The sequence below is a fragment of the Strigops habroptila genome, chromosome Z (assembly GCF_004027225.2).
Source record: "Strigops habroptila isolate Jane chromosome Z, bStrHab1.2.pri, whole genome shotgun sequence".
In the NCBI taxonomy this organism is placed as follows: Eukaryota; Metazoa; Chordata; class Aves; order Psittaciformes; family Psittacidae; genus Strigops; species Strigops habroptila.
The window spans coordinates 92,980,292-92,999,335 of record NC_044302.2 but is presented as its reverse complement, the minus strand read 5'-3'; the positions used below and the strand labels follow the sequence as shown (position 1 = coordinate 92,999,335).

The window sequence follows — 19,044 nt, the reverse complement described above, 5'->3', positions numbered from 1 at the left end:
CTTCACTTTACCTCCTCATTCTTTGCATCCAAAATAATAATTTCAGCATAGCATAGAATTCAGTAACCATCTTTTATAATTTTTTAAAAAGAAATTTCCTCTCCCTCACTTAATAAATCTTCACAGAAATGTTAAGCCTGCTTTTGCTTCTTCATTTATGCAACATCATCAAACTTACATTAAAAAAAAATCCCTTAATGGTGATAACAAGAAAAGCTAAAGACCATAACATAATTTCTTTGGGCTCTGAAAGAACAGTAGTATTTTTTTCTTAATAATCTCATTATTATCGGTCTTTTCCTAAGACATTTATCATTACAGTACTGGGGCATCTTACAAAAGATATTTTCCTGTTTCTTAAATTAAATCATATTTGGGACCTAAATTAATAATAGGTGGCTGAAAATATGCCAGGGAAAAAGGAAAGCCAGAAGCTTTTCTCTTCAGAGCTCCCAGCAGAAGTGGAGGAAGGGGCAGGGCATGTAGCCTAAGAGCACAACATGGTACACGCTGCTTATTCCTTATTCTGAAAATGCAAATGGAACAACAAAACTAAGAACATTGAAGTTGCAAGTCAAACGCTCCAAAGGCACTGCCAGAATTTAGACTTGCTGCTAGAAGCATAGTTCCATCACCCAGTATGTATCCATCATGATCTGGGAATACAGAAGCAAAGAGAAGGCAAATACTAAGAGCGGATGTTGAGGAAGACACAGAGGTAGGTTACATATAGTGAGCCTTCTCTGGAGACACTCAGCTTAGCCCCACATTCTGCTTCAAAGTTTGGAGGGAGCTTGAATACACCAAACAGACACATCCCTGCTTTCATCGGCTGTCTCACAATCATCTGACTGACCACAGACCATCCGCCTTTGTCCTGGTTCTTCCTTAACCCTGACTGCTTAATCCAAACACTTTTGAACTTGTCGGTCACAGGCTTCACTTCTTTCACATCAGCCATGCCCAGCCCAACCTCCTTTTCCAAGTCTCTTTTTCCAGTCAGGTTCTAGTTCTCACTTCCCCAGTACAGCCTCCATATATGTTTTCCTCTCTACCTCCTGCTTAATCTTCCCTTTCAGAAGATAAAATTTATCCCCCATATTCTCAACCTCATTTCAACCAAGCTATTAAGATGCTTTCATTGTGGAGGGTATCAAAAGAATGGGAGCACCTATTACTGGATTTTCCTGTTCAGCCCAATTAGGTAAATTTTAGTAAGAACAGCAAAAGATATCATCACAGCACGCACACCTTGCACCGCTAAGCATCACATCTCCAAAAAACAGCAGCACTAGAACTTTTTGGAGAAAAGGCTACATGAGTTTTATGTAGGCAAAATAAAGATTTGATCCTCTTTTGGGTTTAGAACTGATTGAAACACTTTAGATCAAGTTCTGTTTGAAAGAAGTTGGCTGCAAGCAGGAAGACCTGCTTTTTTGTGAAAAACTAAGCCAAAGTATCTACCTTTGGCCAAATTGTAAGAGAATATGACAGGTCTAACTGCATTAGGGAAAAGGAATAGGCCAGACAACTACTTCGAATCCCTAATTTTCCTTAATTCTGTGCTAACAAGCATTGGGCAACCCTGACAACAGGCTGGCCTATTTATGATTCACAGTGTGCTCATCAGGGTTGTCCTCCATTAACTGCACACCCTAGTAAGGACTACTCAAATGCAATGGAAGGATAGAATTGACTTTGAAATTTGCATTAAATTGAGGGTTTGTTCCCTACCCAGACTGCACTGACCAATTCCAAAGTAAATGCAAGCTTAGGCTGCAGACAGTGTTTTATCAATATTACTAAGTTATCACAGTGACATCTCTGCATTCCATCTACCCCCCCTACTCCCCAATGCTTTTGTCATAGTCCATCAGCAATTAATCCAAATAGATGGGTTCACACAGCTTCTTAAAAGCAGGGGAAAAAAAAAAAAAGAACAAAAAAAACAGCCACACCACCAAACAACAAAATGAAGGAAATCTGTCTTTAAAGTAGGGATTTCAAGCACACAAAGTGTATTTTGGCTGCAAGAGTCTCAATAAGAAAAAAATCAAACAAAAAAACTCATGTTGCTGAGGAAAAAAAAATGAACCCACATTCCCTGTGCTATTCAATTTAAACCTTTGCCAAGCTGAAATTACACTTCACCAGATAGCTGCAGTTATATCAGAAGCACCAATTTATTATTGTAGGATAATTTTAAACACTGGTCTAGATAAAGTAATTTTACAGAGAATAAATTAGCTTCGGGGAACAGGGGAAAAAGTAAGTAAAATCGATTTTACCAGACTAGAAGGTTTTTTTCTTGTGGTATTATATCCCTGCTATCTTATTTGTAAGTGAACTCTGTACATTCCAGAAGAACTTGAAGAATTTCGAGTTGCTGTACTTGAAAATAGCCAGAATCTGTATTCAACTTTGGCAAGTCATTTCTACCATTTCTTGTCTCTGCAACAAGCTTTAAGATAAAAAATTAACTGATCGGAGGTACATTGAGGATCTTGAATCATTCATGTATGATAGGCAAGTATTGCAGTAGTTAAAATTATACTGTTTAAAATTATAACCTTGTTTTATATTTCTAGGTTTGCAGTTTTATGAAGTGTAAAATTGCATGCATTAACCTTCTGCCATGTCTACCAGACTTCTGAAAAAGTACTCATGCAATCTATTTCTAGTAAAGGGGAAAAAAAGGGGGGCAAAAAAAACAAACCATGCAAAAAAACCAAGCAAGCATGCCTACTTCCCAGTAGCCAAATAAACATCAGATGAATTACTGAAAGCTTTATGTGCATATATTAATCTGGAACATACATCCCACCCACATGCACGAGCCGACTGAATGCACAAGATGTAATATCCGACAAAATACTGGCTTCAGTGAAATCAATGTAAAAGAGCTGTAGCCACATCTAATGGCTCTTAAATACATCAGATTTAGTATTTTCCAGGAACTGTTCCACGGCCGGCTAAGCTTGTTGATGTGTATATTATTTAGTACAAACAGACCAAATTCTTTCTATCAATTTAAGTGCTACTGTGCTACAAGAAATCTTCTGGGCCATCAAGGGCAATCCCCTGTTGACAGAGACAACATAAGCCAACCAAGCTCCATCATAAAAAAGCTTATTTTGTGTTAAGTCTTCATGTATTAACTGTGAAATATGATTGCTCGAATTTTAAAGAACCCTCCTCTAACTTCATGTGTAAGTTTGTGGACCGTTTATCTCCACATATTTCTGTTCCAACAGAGGTCTATACCTCGAACAGTCCCTTTTTCTCTAGCACTGCCTCTCCCCCATTCACCTTACCACCATCTGAACCTTCTTCCATATGGCCAGTCACTATTCACAAGCTTACACAAACACACATTCAGTGTTTTCTCATAAAATAGCTTCTCCAGGCCCCTCACCATCTTAAGTAACCTTTCTCCACAACTTTTGTCACTGACTTCATGTTTTTCTTGAACAAGGAATTACTCAGGACTGAAAATGCTACTGCACACTAGATTTCATCAATGATTTTTAAAATGGCATTAGTATCATCCCTACTTGAAATATAATTCCTGGTGAACCATATAATATTTGCTTTTGCTGTAGTTGCAGCACTGCCTCTTCCATGTCCCACTGTAGTCAACCATTAGCCTTATGAGGAATTAAACAAGAAAGCATTAACATCAAAGATGTAGAAGAGAAATGAACAAGAGGATTTTGCAAAAGTCTATCAAACCGCGCTGAAGGAAAATTGTAGTTCCTGCCACATTGACTTTGCATGTGATATTCCAGGACTGAGACTAAGCATATGCAGCTTAATAAAAATGGAAGTCACAGCCTGCAAGAAAAGATATTTGCCTAACTTTATATATAAAAAAAACCACCAACCAAAAGCTACACCAAAAAAAGTCTGAACCGGCTAAATTCCCTAGTATATGCATACAGTTTACATGTTTTCAGTATAAGTTATCTTTCTCTGGACATGGAGAACACTGGAATAGCATGCAAGTTTTAGAACCCAGTCACAACAACCTAACAGGATTAAGCTAAAAAAAAAAAAAAAAGAAAAAGAAAGAAAAAAAACCTATAACCATACTTTAATGCACAAATTACTTATTGTCGGGTTTAGTTGATAAATATCTATTTCATAGCAAAACATCACAGGAACAGCTGGATGGCAGTTTTAAGCTCAAATGAACCAGCATCACAGGCTGACAAGTCATCTCTCTGATTGCTTTTGAATAGCAGCACATGCAGATTTATTCTCTGCCGTAAATTAGAACAATTATTTCTCTGTAGTTCACTTTTTATTTCAGACAGTGAGCCCCCGCACATATTTTTAAAGGATATCTTCCCTTTCCTTGATGATAAGTTCATTCTGTTCCTCTAGCTGCCTGATCTTCTTCTCGAATGACTCCTGTTCAGCTTTCAGCCGTTCTTCTGTCACCTCTTTTTCTTCACTTACCCTGAAAAGAATATGAGAAAAATAATATATATGCCCATAACCACAGTGCCTGACTTACAACTCCTCTGCTTCCCAGGTAAATAGATATCACCCTCTCCACCTTTAAACAGGTGAGTTCCTCATAATGTTTATTTCATTGTATTACATTGGAAGATGCATATGAGTTTATGCAATACATTATTTTTTCAAAGACACTGGTCTCACTAGAGTACATACACATTAATGGGCTGCATGGAACAGCAAAGGACGGACCTAAACCCACAGTTAGATTTGTGCACTTTGATTCCCTGCAGTCATAATGAAGACACACTGGGATCTTTGCAAGCCTAGGGCATGTAAGCAGGCAACCCAAATGGGAGAGCTTAGCTACCAAGACAGGAAAGAAACTGGAAAACTCTTTTGTTTTTTAATGTATAAACTAATTCTTTCACATTTACTAGTCAAATATAAGCCCAGGAAAAGAATCATTTTCTTTTCAGCTTTCTACAAAAGAAACAGTTTATCCTCTTTTGGGGATTTTAAAATAACAAGCTGCAGGAGTAAATTTTCCCTTCTCTCGCAGCCATGGCACTCTGTATCTTGCTGCTCAGTGTAAATAATTGAATCAAGATTAAAAGATGACAATGTAAGAAAGCTTTACAATGACCATTTATTCTGCACCTCAAGAGCAGGCTGTAAAAACAATTATTCTGGTATCACGTAGGCAAGACGACCATTATGCACAAATGATCCTGTAACTATGCTAAAAAACACGGCTTAGGAATAATGGTTCTATAAAACCTCTACAAAAATATTAAGTAATGAGCTTAGACTAATAAATATTATTGCTCTGCACTTAGGCAATTTCTGTTGGTGAAGGCTCTTAAAGTTCGTCTTTTATGATGATGAAACAGCTGCCACAACACAGGTGACAGGAGACCAAACCAGTACAACTTTTAGCAAACTTCAACTTTAACTTCCTGTAAGTGGAACATACTATAGGAAGAGGAAAGGAGGAACAGTATAATACATATCTATATAATACATATATACTAAGCCTTCCACTCGCTCATCAGACTCATTGACATTCTTTTACAGAGAACTTCCTTTCAGAGACTAGCCATCCATTTGACATCATGACATTTCCCCTAGGAAGACACAATTTGTTTTGGTATTCCAGTGGAAAAGCCATAAATACCACAATTGGGTCACACCTCTGGGGGTGAAACACAGACAGGCAGTATTCCCCAACGCTAAGATCAACCCACAGCCCTTCCCACAACAGCTCAAGCAGACTGCATGAAGTTAGAAATAATTAATAATACCGAAACTCACCTTTTCTCTACAACCCTGGAGGCGGAAAAGTAACACAGAGCATATAATCAAATTCTGTAAAGTTTGAAAGCTTGGAACAAACTATTAATTGGAAAGTTTCTAAATTACACAAAAAAAAAAAAAAAAAAAAGAAAGACATGGATTTAGCATAAAAACATTACACTGTTCATGTGCCCATGGTCTCACAATCCTGCCCCTTGCAGTATTCATCAACTCGTTCTTAGGCCCCTTTCCCTCCACTCAAAGGTTGTCAAAAGTGGTGCACACGCATCAGAAAAACAACGAAAAAGGAACCAGCTGTATTAACTCTTGATTCACTCTAACACCTACGTACTCCTTAGTTAAGCAGGCAACAAACTTCTGAAGACTATCTATCATCCATCCTTGCTCCCTGATGTAGTTACAACAGCACATATGCCACAGGCTGCAGACTCAGGCTTTTGCATCTAACCACAACCAGTTTGTTTTCTCTGAATCTAGAGCAATCAGATAAATGACTACAGCACATATGACTTTCCTTCATGTAATCAGTGAAAGATGAAAGAATGTTTTCTGTTTCTTAGGGTAAAAAAAAAAAAAAAAAAGAAGAAAGAAAAAAAGTGGAGAACAGAGAATAAAACATATCAGTTGGAAAAGACAATGAAGACAGCAATTACCATGTAGATGAGACAGGAAGGAAACAAGAACAGTGAAAAATAAAATCAGATGGGAAAGGAAGAACAAGTATCATCTCCAGAACACTATATAAGGAAGGAAGCTTGCTTCCTAACTGCTGGATTGATGCTGCACTAGAAAAATGGACAGCTGAAACACCAGGCACCCAAGAATATTAAAATCTAACAACAGTATAAGGAAATCACAGAATGGTTTGAGTGTGAAGGGACCTTAAAGTTCACGTAGTTCTAATCCTCCCTGCCAAGAGCAGCAACACCTTCCACTAGACGAGGTTGCTCAAAGCCCCATCTAGCCTGGCCTAAAAAAAGGTAAGAAAGAACAGAGCACTAGAGAAATTAGACTAAACCTAGCAGATTTTACCCATCTCTAGATTCTCTGATTTGTGCCTTATATCAGCCGGCACCACATGCACGTGCTGTGTTTGTATTTAACACAGATCACAGCAAGCTGTCATACTCCTAGACACATGAATATATTGTGCCACATATCTTATGCAGTAAATGACTGAGAACAGTAAGTGATCTTAGAAGAAATGTGGTAGTATGTGTTTATGTATCACAAAGCAGGAGACAGCCCATAAAGGGCAGGCAAGATATAGAATACAGTTACTCACAGGAGGTGGCAAAAGGAAGTTAGAGAAAAGGAATACAAGAATGTCATCAGATTATGCTGGATTTATGTCACATCCTATACATAGCTCAGTGAGATTCTTTTATATATACTTACTTCTTTGCGTTCTGGAAGAAAAAAATAGACGATTTTTAGCAGAATTAGGAAAGACTTCACTGATGCCAAACAGAAACATTACAAGGCTCCTTAAAAGGATTTTTACCTGCTTTTCATCTGCCCGTGGTCAGAAAAGAACAGTGAAAGAATAAAGACACTACAACTACAAAGGGCACAATACTCCACTGGGCAACACGCTGGTGTCCAGCTCCGTTACCATCGTTTGCAGGAACAAATAGAGGACCAATAGCTGAGAGCAAAGATGACAAATCAGTAGAACTATTCCAGCTGTTCGGAATTATTCCAGCACCACTTTCCTACATGTAATTTACATCCACCTATCTGATGTCATAGAATACACACCAACTTTGTTCGAGATTTGCTCTAAGTTCAACACTTCAAAGCTTATGTAATTCTAGACATCTAAATAAAGATTTTAATTTTATTTTACAGAAAAAACCTACTCTGTAGGAAATAAAAATTCATAATGCAGATATATTGACAAAAAATCCTCCTAGGACATCAGCTTTAGGTTTCAAATTAATTCTTAATTCACCAGTTCCAACTATTACGATGTGCTCCCACGTCCACTCCTGATACTAGTAGTTCTGTGTTATCTGAAGAAGGAATTGATCAACAAGTTTGCTGATGACAGTGATTCATTCCACTGAGTAATGCAGGATTGATGCTCTTAAGGTGGAATTTTTGAAGCACTGCACAGGTCAACAGCGGTTCAAGTTTTACTTGTCTATTGAGTAACTGGCATGCACAAGAAAGAGCCATAATACATCAACACTACACTAGGGACAAAACTCAAAAGAACTCTTCCTGACTGAAGGCTCTTACAATCTTTACAAAAGAAAAGAAGAGCTGAAAAGGCAAATTAAAAATAGTTTTTTCTATTTTTTAAAAGTGTTAGAAAAAATTGAGCTTTTACAAAGAGAAATCTGAATGCATTGAGAACTGTAACTGAGCAAGTTAAGAGAGAAGACAAAATAAACAAAAAGCAGAGACACAGATGCTGGGAAGTTCTCTGATCTGTCCTGTACTTGTTGGGAACATTTATTTTTTAGGGAATACTCACCTGATATTAGTCTGCCAACTAGCTAGCAAAGATGGATATGGTGACCATCTTGTCATATTGGTGACAAAAATGGTGACCATTCTCAAAAAACCTCATTTTAAATTCCAAGCAAAGAATGGCAACTGGAACAGGCAAGGCCACAGGAGAAGGAAAAACGGAGCAAGGACTAAGATAAAGGCATCATGCAAAGCCCAGAACACACAGAAATCACGGAATGAAACTGGGTATTCCAAGGGAAAGATGGACTCCAGAAAGATGAAACAAGAAGTTTCATGCCAGAGATGATCACAACATGCTTCTGGCAGAAGTAAGCACCAAGCGACTTTTAATACAAGCACTGCAGGAAGAAATAATGGCAGCATTTTTGTCTAAGGACACTGTTCACAAATCTGATATATTTTACCCAAGTATCATGGGCACTTTGTATAAATTAAAAAAAAAAAAAAAAAAAGACCAACAAAACCCCTAACGATCCAAAGACATAATTGAAATTGCCTCACAATGGATAAATTTTATGATATGCAACTTGCAAAATACAAAACTAGATCTCACAGCATGAATTTATAGCTACAAATGACTTTTTAAGCACAAAAGGTAAGTGTGATTGGTGATACAATAATCCAAGGCATGCTTTCCCTATCAACAAGAAGTAATTTCCAGACAAGCTTAGGGATATCTCATTTGCAGTCTCACTGCCTGACCAATTAAGAGAACTGCAGCACAATATTGCTCCTAAAGTAGCACAAACAAAGAAAAAGGAATAAAAGATCTTGACATTGAAGTTAAAGCCAGGTTAAATATGAGGTAGTGTAACCCAAGAGAGAAGGTAACCCAAGAGGCTACACGCTGCAGATTTGTAATACGGGCTTCCACAGGCGAGTTGTCCTTCAAAAATCCTAACTGCTGAAAGAAAAACACTTAAACAGCAGATATACGCTACAATAGTTTTACTGTCCTCCTTTGTAATGGTTTCCAGTTCCATAACCAAATTAACCTTCTGTTTTGATTCCCATTTTCACCTTTTGCTAGAAAATTTCAATTGCAGTTGGTCAATTTCATCTTCGTATCAGGATGAAAAGCAATGCCGGCAGAAAAGACTAGCATCCCCGACTGCCAGCACCCTACAAAGGGTTTAGGAATCCAAGGACTTGGGAAGGAGGAAGCATTTTCTCAATAAGGGACGCAGGGCTGTCTGAAGGCTGTTTAACAAGCTGCAGGGGGTGCAAGCCATTCTGGGCATGCCAGTGGCCTTTGCCAGAAAGATACTAATCTGATAGCGAAAACCACCTTGTACCTCATTTGAAAAGGGCAATCACTCCCTCCCTTGGGTGGATAAGGGCATTACGATACCTTTCTACCTAAATTGCTTTCAAAGATTTGTTTGCAAAGACAACAGGGAGCCAGCTTTCTTCGTGTTTATCTTATCTGAAGAAAGAAAGAATACAAAGTAGACGGATACCAATTCTCACCACTAAAAACAAAAATTAAAATTTCATGAACCATTCTACCTCACCTAGTCAATGCCTCTATTCATTCAAAAGCAAATTGCCTACGTGAGCTGTACAGGAACATGTGAACTGTGCAGCAGGGAAGAAGTATTTATGATGTACATGTCATAGTGGGAGCTAGAAAATCACAGTACTACGGTTGTATATCAGTCAGGAGTGAAGTGAACGCTTGCAAGCACGCACATATTCACTCTCTCTGCAAAGGAAGTTATGACCCTCTCCATTCAGCCAAATGCCATGACAGAGAGCGCTCTCAAAATCTGCATACCACTTCAAATATTTCACTCCACAATACTTCGTACCCATTGCTGGTATGGTGTCTAGCAAGTCCTTAATGCTCAAGAGCCAAATGGCTGGGTCCCAGAGGACTTTGCACTGCTCCTTCCTGGAAGAGCCTAATGTGTGCTGACACTGGCGCAGAGTACGAGGGTAGGAATCTCAGTGTCTTCACCATGCCACTGCTCATTTCGTTACACAAGCTAATGACTGCTTCAGGAGTAGACTGCAGTAATAAAAGCTCAGAGAAAGTACTTTTTTTTTGCCTCTTAAAATGACTCTGCTCGTAGGAAGAGCTAAAATTTGGTCCTACCATGCCTGCCACTTTCGCCACCACGCCAGTAGCACCTTGACGAAAACATGAAGGTGCCATGCCAGTTGTTTTTGAAAGTAATGGCTGATCACACTAGAGAATTTCCCATTTACCACAAAGCACTTTGGCACTCATGGGCCTGACTCGTTCTACTCAGAAATTCACCTACAAAAACAATTCGAAAACAATCTGCTGACACAATTAAACCAAAGTTCAAATTTACAACATTAAGGTCCTTTACAGTTTGGATCCAGTTTGTCTCTCTTTTCACCTAAAGGCGGAAGATAAACTGGATATAGAATCATAGAATACTTTGGGATGGAAGGGACTGTGACAGGTCACCTGGTCTCACCCCCTCGCAATGAGCAAGGACACCTTCAACTAGATCAGGTTGCCCAGAACCACATCCAGCCTGGCCTTGAATGTCTCCACAGATGGTGCATCCACCACCTCTCTGGGCAACCTGTGCCGGGATTTTACCACCCTCATTGTAAAAAATCCCTTCCTCACATCCCCTCTGTTAGTTTAAAACCATCACCCCTCATCCTGTTCAAAGAAAGGCAAAATAATGGTTAGATTTACAGGTGGCAGCACAGAGAAAAAACTAAGATTATTTAGCCTAGAAAGGAGGATTAGAAAGGATCAGCGGAGTTCATTCTTTCAACCCCGTCTCAAAATTGAATTTCATAAAGTCCTTAACAGCTAACGTTGATGTCAGCCACCAGAATCCCCAGCAGCAGAGCATTACAGACCAGTAACTGATTTTTTTCAAGGGAAAGATTAATAATATAGCCAGCATTAGAATTTACTCACATCAAGACAAAATCTAACACAGCAGCATATTAGCTAATGTGCAGGCACACACCTTCCCAATGTTCAAAAGTATATTGTGAGTGAGAGTTGGAGGAAGAGAAGAAAATGGAAGAGAAAGTACATTAGGTCTCCTTCAGCAGTCACAGAAGACAGTGGAAAGACCAATATCCTGAGCTGCTCAAGCAAGGGGTTAATCGTATTTTGCTACTGGTTTCCACAGAATTTTACAACTGCTTTCATGCAGACAGTTACTGACCAATCTATTTCTGTCCACCATCCTGCAACAAACATACAGGAATTAGTCAGAACTACCATCATTTTCATTCATAAAAGTAACAACCTAGGGAAGAGTGAAGTATAGCTCTGGTCAAGAGAGGTCTTTATTATTCCAAGTATTTACTGCAGGACAGTCTTCCTGGAAAACTTTCAGCATCCTGCCGGTTCTTCTCTGAAATAGCAAAGAATGTTCTACTGCATATAAAAACCTTCCATTACTGTACAACTAGGGATGAAAATTATGAAGAGTTTTAAAAAAGTGACGAGGTGAGCGGAATTAAAGTTCAACTTCCCTATTACTCTGCAAAGGACTTTTAATAACATCCAATAAAAATAAGATTAGGTTTAAAAATAAAAGAGAACTAAGTATAAAATAATAGTGTTCCACTAATTTTACTTTTCAAAATTAATGTTGCTGCACCTTCTATTTTTCTTCGAAGAAATGTCAGGCAGAAATATCAAACTGTCCTCAGGGAAAAATCACAGCATCTGAGATTTAAGAAGAATCCCATGCTCAAATGAGTTAGTGTACTACTATTCACTAGGGAGCAGTGTATTATAAGGAACAATGTAATAAAAGGCTTTTTTTAATATTAGAATATACCTCTATATATCAACAGAGGCAACAGTGTCCGAATAGCTCCAACATCTGACAATTTGTTACCAGCCTTCCTAGCAATCTACTCTTTATGACAGCCTTAACTAGACATTTTCTAACACATGAGGTAGGATAAAATAGCGTTGCAAGCATGAAGAATTTCAGAAATTACTAAAATACTGTATAGCAAGAAATCCTATATTGGTAAAAATTATTAGCAGGCAAAATGGTCCACTGGATGAGGATAATCAGAGAGAAAATATTCCTAGCTGCACCCAAGACTTATTGCATGACCTTGAGCAAGTAACTTAATTTCACTGCCCAAATTTTCCAATATAAAAAGGATAGTAGTGCTTGCCAATTATTGCAGACATATGAAATCTATAGCAAAATGCATTTCAGTAATACCTGAGAACCTACATTTTGTTCTAGAAAAACTGTGCCTTTATAAGTTTTCAAAATTCTTTTTAAATTCTTAGCATGGACACGAACTTTTAGCCCAAAGGACCCAATATCACCTCACGAGACTTTCCCCCCTGATGTGCGAGGGCCTGCTAAAGTCTCATGCGCTCCTTCTCAATTTTATGGCCCCTATGCAAAAAGCAGACTTCCACAGATTCTGAAGTGATAGGGACACAGATGGGGAGGCAAAATCTCCTCTCTCAAATTCAATCTATTTTCACATCATTTATCTTCGTGAATGCAACTAGCACTGGAATGAAACGTCGAAAAAAATGTTTGCTAAAGCTGGGAAACTCACACTATTTCAGCCTCTCCTCTCACAGTGTAGGGAGAACTTTAATGAATTAATCAAAGCAAAAGAAAATTTGGCTAGATAAATTAAAATTATACTGCACTCTATTGCTCAACATGTGCAAACACTTCAAATACTGATTAACATATTTCAGCCACAAGATCACCAATCCACCTTTAACATGGCATGTCATGTAAGAGGTTACCTTGACAAATAAGCACTATAAATTTTCATATCAACAAAGCCTGTCATTTCCAAAAGACAATATGTGTTTATTTAAAGCACATGACACAGAGCAGCAAACAAAACCCTAGCCCTGTGACATGTTTTTTATGGATGAACTACTGCAGGTCATAAAACTTTGGCTTTTGTATTCAGTGCATTTAGAGGGGGGTTGGGTCAAGAAGCAAGGAAAAACGGATCAGGCTGCTTCGTTGCTCATACCTCTTCCAGCAAGAAAAATTACCTTATGCAAATATTCAGTTCCATAAAGCAGTTCTACATTGATTGATGTTAATTAGAGGAATGACTCTCCTTAAACATAATGCATTTTCAGGTGATGCTTATTCTCACCTGGCAAGTTCTTTAATTAAGTTTGCAATGCGCCTCTTGTCCTCAGGACACAAATCCTTTAAAGAAGCACTCTTCATTCCTCCTTCATTAGTGACCTGAAAATTTAAAGTGACATTTTAGAAAGTACTTTTTAAATGAGAACAAATATTTCATAAGATATTAAAAGCATTTCAAGTCCGAGTAACTAAAAGCAGGCAAATTCCAACTGGAAATAAAACACGAATTTTTTTTTAAATGTAAGTACAGTTCAGTGAAACAAATTACCAAATTGTTGAGAAATCTTTTAATAGACTTGTAATTTAAATACAAGCTGCTAACTTTACTATTAAACATTTGGGTAAAGTTTTAAGACACACAATATCCATTGGTTCATACTAGATAAAGGGCAGTAAGTTCTCATGACTTGGAAATCTAGTGCAGCAATATCCAAATCTGAGTTTGCACTTTACTATATTCAGATCCTAAATAAAAAGTAAGAAAAAAAACAAAAAAAAAAAAAAAAACCAAAAAAACCCCCCACACATTCTGCCTTAGCATGTATGACCAAAACACAAAAAAAACAGCAAAAAAGTTATACAATATATTGTTCATAGATGGTATAAGTCTTTATTTCGAAGGATTTTTTTAATACACAAAAATTACACACTTTTCCACAAGCTTTTTTTTTTTTTTTTTTTTAATAACTTATTTGCTGCCTTCGTACTTAACTGCTTTTCAAACCGGACCTTTAACGGAGTCCAGTACTTCACTTCTTTTAACGCATTCTTTTATCACACTGGTATTTGTTATGAATGTCCACCAGAGGGCATATTGCTGTTCGCGTTTGCAGCAGTCCCTCGGATTACTGCGGTTACTGACATTACTTACGTCTGGTGTTTCCAAATAGAAACAGTTCTAAATTCTAACTTGTTTTTCTTTGTCAAAAACTTGGTTCTCTAGTGCTAGCGCTAACAAAATCCCAAGATGAAAGCTACAGTGAAACTATTTTGCTGTCCGAAATAGTTTAATTATTTCCACTTAATCTGATTTACTTATTCTCAGTTTAGACTTTTACAAACCTTGAAATATTAAATCTCCCCGACTGCATAAAGTGCTGAACATGAGACCCGAGAATGCTATCAAATGCCTTGCAGTTTGGCCAAGTTAACACAATACCTCACAGAACCACCCCTGAACATACAAAGCAAACACTGGGCCGCTCTCCCCTCATTAGCAGTAATGGCAGCTGATCTACACGCATCAGGAAGGAAGTGTCCCCTTCCATTCTTAGCTAATTGCTTCTTGAACAATAGTTTGAAACAATTAAAGAGCTATGTCACTTTTAAAAGAGGTCATGATTTTAGACAGACTGCCGTTACACCCACCTGACTCTTCAGTACACTCTTATTTTAACTTCACTGTATTTTCCACGGGGGTAAAAACAAAATATTGAAGTTTCATAAGGCAAACCACATTTCAGGGCTTTTCTTGAGGATATTTGATTTCACAGTTTCCTTCCAAAACATACGTTATTTACAGTCATACAAATAAAGAGAGAACGTCTTAAAGTTAACTGAATTTTACTTCAACTAAACATAAGGTTGAAGGATTTGCATTTCCCATGCTAAAAATATATCAACTTTTATTTTTTTAGCAGCCTCATGATGGAACTTCTTTAGGAAAAATTAAAAGTAACAGGACATTTTTCACCCATAAAATAGGCACAAGCTTGATCACATTAGTGAAGGAGATTTTAACAGAAGTTACTCAAGCTATTACCCAAACCTACGTACATACTATCAGACAAACATTAGTAGGATGAAGAGGAAAATCCGAAAAGTTAGTCTGTGCTTGTTTCACCCATAGGCACAGATAGATGGCACACCAAAAATTCTTAAAGGCAGGCTCGTACCATAACACATGTCAAAATGAAGCTCTGGAATTATACACAGAAGCAGCTCCACCATCAAAACAAGATGACAAATGATATAGAGGCCAAGACTGTATTGTCTCCTGCCAGATTTCTGTCCTTTCTACACAGCTCAGGGTAGAACTCAGTTTCATAATTCAGTATTTTCTGGAAGAAACCTACTACATAAATGGGAGATGCTCTCACTTTATAAACCACACCTTGGAAGACCACAGTCTGCATGAAAGCAGCAGACAACTTCTGCCAAACGGGAAGTAGGAGGCTGGGAAATTTTGGTCAAGTCCAGTATAGCAAACCACTGATTCATTAAAATCACCAGAAAAGCTCCATAGCTAACAAGAGCTTTTTGAAATCTCTTCCAAAATTCTAATTCACCTTTCTGGTACTCAAGTCCATCTGAATGGAGAAAAGGCAAATCAGTTCTGCCAAGATTCATATTAAATCAAAACTCAATCCATTCTCTTCAAAAGAGGATTCTGGTAAATTGTTAATGCTGAGCTACCTACCAGTACAACAGCATAACGTGTGTTAAAAGTAAAGCAATCAGCTCTCCCTAGACACTCTCACAACACCTTGAAGAAAATTAGTTGTGTGCTGATGAGAACTGCTTGCAAAAAAAAAAGAACCTTTGTGAAACCTTCTTCTTCCACAATACGTAAAATGTATTTGTTCTGTTTGTTTCAAGTAATTAAGAGCTTATCTTCAAAGTTACAGTACAAAGTTTCCAGGAGGATTTGGCAAGGTAAGAACAAAACAGAAGGTTAAAATAGACGGAAAACAGAAAAAGCTTCAAACACATTTTATTGCCAAAAATATAAAACCACATTTGAGTCTCCAATCAAGACTTCACATATTAGGTATTTTATTAAAAAAAAAAGGGAAAAAAAAAAGAAAAAAGCAAACACAAAGACCATTTCTATCCTAACAGCTCTCACAGAGAAAGGGGAGTAAAAATTCTCTAAACAATGCAATCAACACACCATACAACAAAATATATTTTAATGTGACATATGAAGGAATCTGACTTGTAGATACTTAGTAGGAAGAGATACTTGTACATAAAGATTCTGCATAATGGGAGCTATTTGTGAAATTCCTCTGCATGTCACTTAACAGCATCATTTGCAAAGTGGATCTATATTCCAGCCTACTAAATGCAAGTAGTGATAAACAGAGAAATGGAAACAGATAAGTCCAAGAAGGACCCTAAAAATGAATACTAGTTATGAGGATGGCATGCTGAAGGATGCGAAGGGCAATGATGCTGTCAAAGCAATGACAGCTGAGTGACCTGTCTTCACATCAGAGTTTTGAACGCACATGTAAGTCACATAGCATTTACTCAGCACACAGAAGACACAGACAAGGACATCTTAGCCCAGACAAAGAACAAGATTTAACTGCATGATAACACAGCAGTGATTCAGAAGCAGTCAGAAGTTTTAGATCCTGTCTGTAAGTGAACGCGTACCAAACCCTAGTGAGTAACAGACTTGCCCAAGATGACTACAATGCAAGGGAATTAACAATACACAAATGACTTACATAGTCCCTGTACTATACAAACCAGGTTAGAAGAATGGCATCTCTCAACAGATTTATGAATACCACAATACAGAACAGCCTTCCAAAGGAAACCCCGCTGCTCTGAAATTTCTAGTGCAATAAACTCTAGAAAAGCATCACCTACTGTCACAGGAGTATACCAGACAATTCAAAGCACAGCCAAAGATAATATAATCTGATAAAGGTACTTCTACTACTAGAGGTATTTTTAACTTTCACTATCCAAAATAGAAAGTGATTTTTATACTCCTAACATGAGCAGACATACCAAAAAGGTCTCTAAAAAGAATTTCACAAGTCTTGTTTCTAAGCAATATGACTACTGTAATGAAACTGAATAGACTGAAACCACCTCTTGTGTATTCGGCCAGCAACATGTAGATAGATACAGGGCTACTCAAAGCTCCACTCTCTGTACACATACACACATAGAGAGATGTATATTATGTGTCTTATATAGCCCCAGTTACATACCACTTACATAAATTTGCACATTCAACTTTTGTTCTGTTTAGGTGGGCAAGCGATCTCAGTGGAAAACTAATTTTTGCCAGCAAGCCACCATGTAAGTAGGCAAAAAGTGTAAGAGATTGCAAAAATAACAGCACTCTAAAACTGTTTAAGTTTTCAATCTAAAGATTTTCTGCCATTTTTCTACTATGCGCACTCTTAAGAGCAAGAAAAATTTGCCTTTACTGACCTGCTGTCCTGTCATATCTCCTGTGCTTCTAACAGGATCCATGGGAATGGAAGCAGCAGCTGCAGGCACCTTTAGTTCAGTTTCACTTCTCTGATTTTTTGGCAAACACCTTGTTCTTAAATTTCCTTTTGTAGACACTCCTGCAGATGAAAGACAAGCAGAACAGAGAGATTAAGAAGTCGAAAGGGACCCGTCTCTTGCCTCTCACATCAGGCCTTCCACAAAGGCATCCTTGCCTTTAGCAGCTCTTTTTGAAAAGAATGAGCATTTCAGGTATATATTTGCAGTTCTCCCCAGCCTTTCACTCCACACAAGATTTCATTAAGATGAATATATGAGCACAGCACTGAAGTGCACTCAGCCACATGAACATTGAAGCAAATTCTGAAACACACATGTTGTCTCTGACTGACCTTCAGTGCTAAAACCTGTGTTTAAGATGCAGAAGGATGAACTTGAGGTTCTGCTTATAGGCTTTAACATCCCCATGCTCACACACAAGGGACAAGAACGTTTCTGAAATTCTCTTCCATGGAAGTGAAAGAATATCTCCCAGAATGAATCCATTTCCATCATTTAGTATCACTGCTTTCTTTGCAGGACTGAGCACAACAATCTGACATTGCCTGACTTGAACTATGATAGCTACAAAACACAGGCAGAGATTTTTTTAATACAGCTGTTTGACCAGTAATTTTGAAGAGTAAACATGCTACTCCAAACCTAGAGAGCTGAATTCCTTAAAATTTATAATTGCTAGACATACTCGGGACACATACACGATTTTACTAATCATCCCAGATATTTTTCAGAACCTGGTGTAACTGTAAAAGCTGTGTTTGAAAACAGTTAGAAAATTCCTAAGAGGGACTAATAACACTCATCTTTTCCCCAGAGATGTGCGTAAGCATGCACTCAGTAAATCAAGGTCAAGAGAACAAAGTAAAAATAAAATAAAATAAAATTTCTTTTTACACAATAAAACTTCATTTTAATTGACCTCTTCAAAATCTACAAAAGACCCGAACATCTCCAATGCTTCAACATTCTTTGGAGACCACATTAAAAATTCAGCTTACTTTATAGATTGGATAAAACTATGATGTACCTGCAATAGAAACAACTCCCCTCAAACTGCTCATCTTATACTGCATGCTTATCTAAGCAGCAGAGTATAAATCCTCTACTACAGTCCTGTATGTCCCGTTACAACTTGTGATGACTCCAAGGTACTCTCTGTACTTTAAACACTTGGATACACAAACCAGGTACCTGAAAAGACATTGCAAAGTTTAGCGTTCCCAGGAAAAACCCTTTGTTTACAATGATTAGAAGGTCATACCTGAAACAGATACCACTGGCTGTTTTCCATCAGAAACTGCATGTGGCTTTGTTAAAGGTAGTAAACAAAGAGAGCAAGCTTGGCCCTTTAAACAGAACTAGAAAAGTAAGTATTTTGGCTTAATTTTAAAAGGCTGTTGGTAAGAAACCAAACTGG

General features: G+C 37.7%; 1 protein-coding gene across 4 annotated transcripts in view; it reads right to left on the bottom strand.

The window, feature by feature from the left end:
* Window positions 1-19,044, bottom strand: part of KIAA1328 (KIAA1328 ortholog) — a 173,677-nt gene that overhangs the window by 150,980 nt on the left and 3,653 nt on the right. For 2 of the 4 annotated variants that reach the window (XM_030511642.1, XM_030511644.2), the window contains exons 2-5: window positions 18,889-18,924; window positions 17,547-17,686; window positions 13,372-13,466; window positions 4,347-4,462 (exon numbers count right to left, since the gene is read on the bottom strand). In XM_030511642.1, the coding sequence (XP_030367502.1) occupies window positions 4,347-4,462; window positions 13,372-13,466; window positions 17,547-17,686; window positions 18,889-18,924 (387 nt within the window). The other 2 variants (XM_030511643.1, XM_030511641.1) reach the window with 2 other exon arrangements.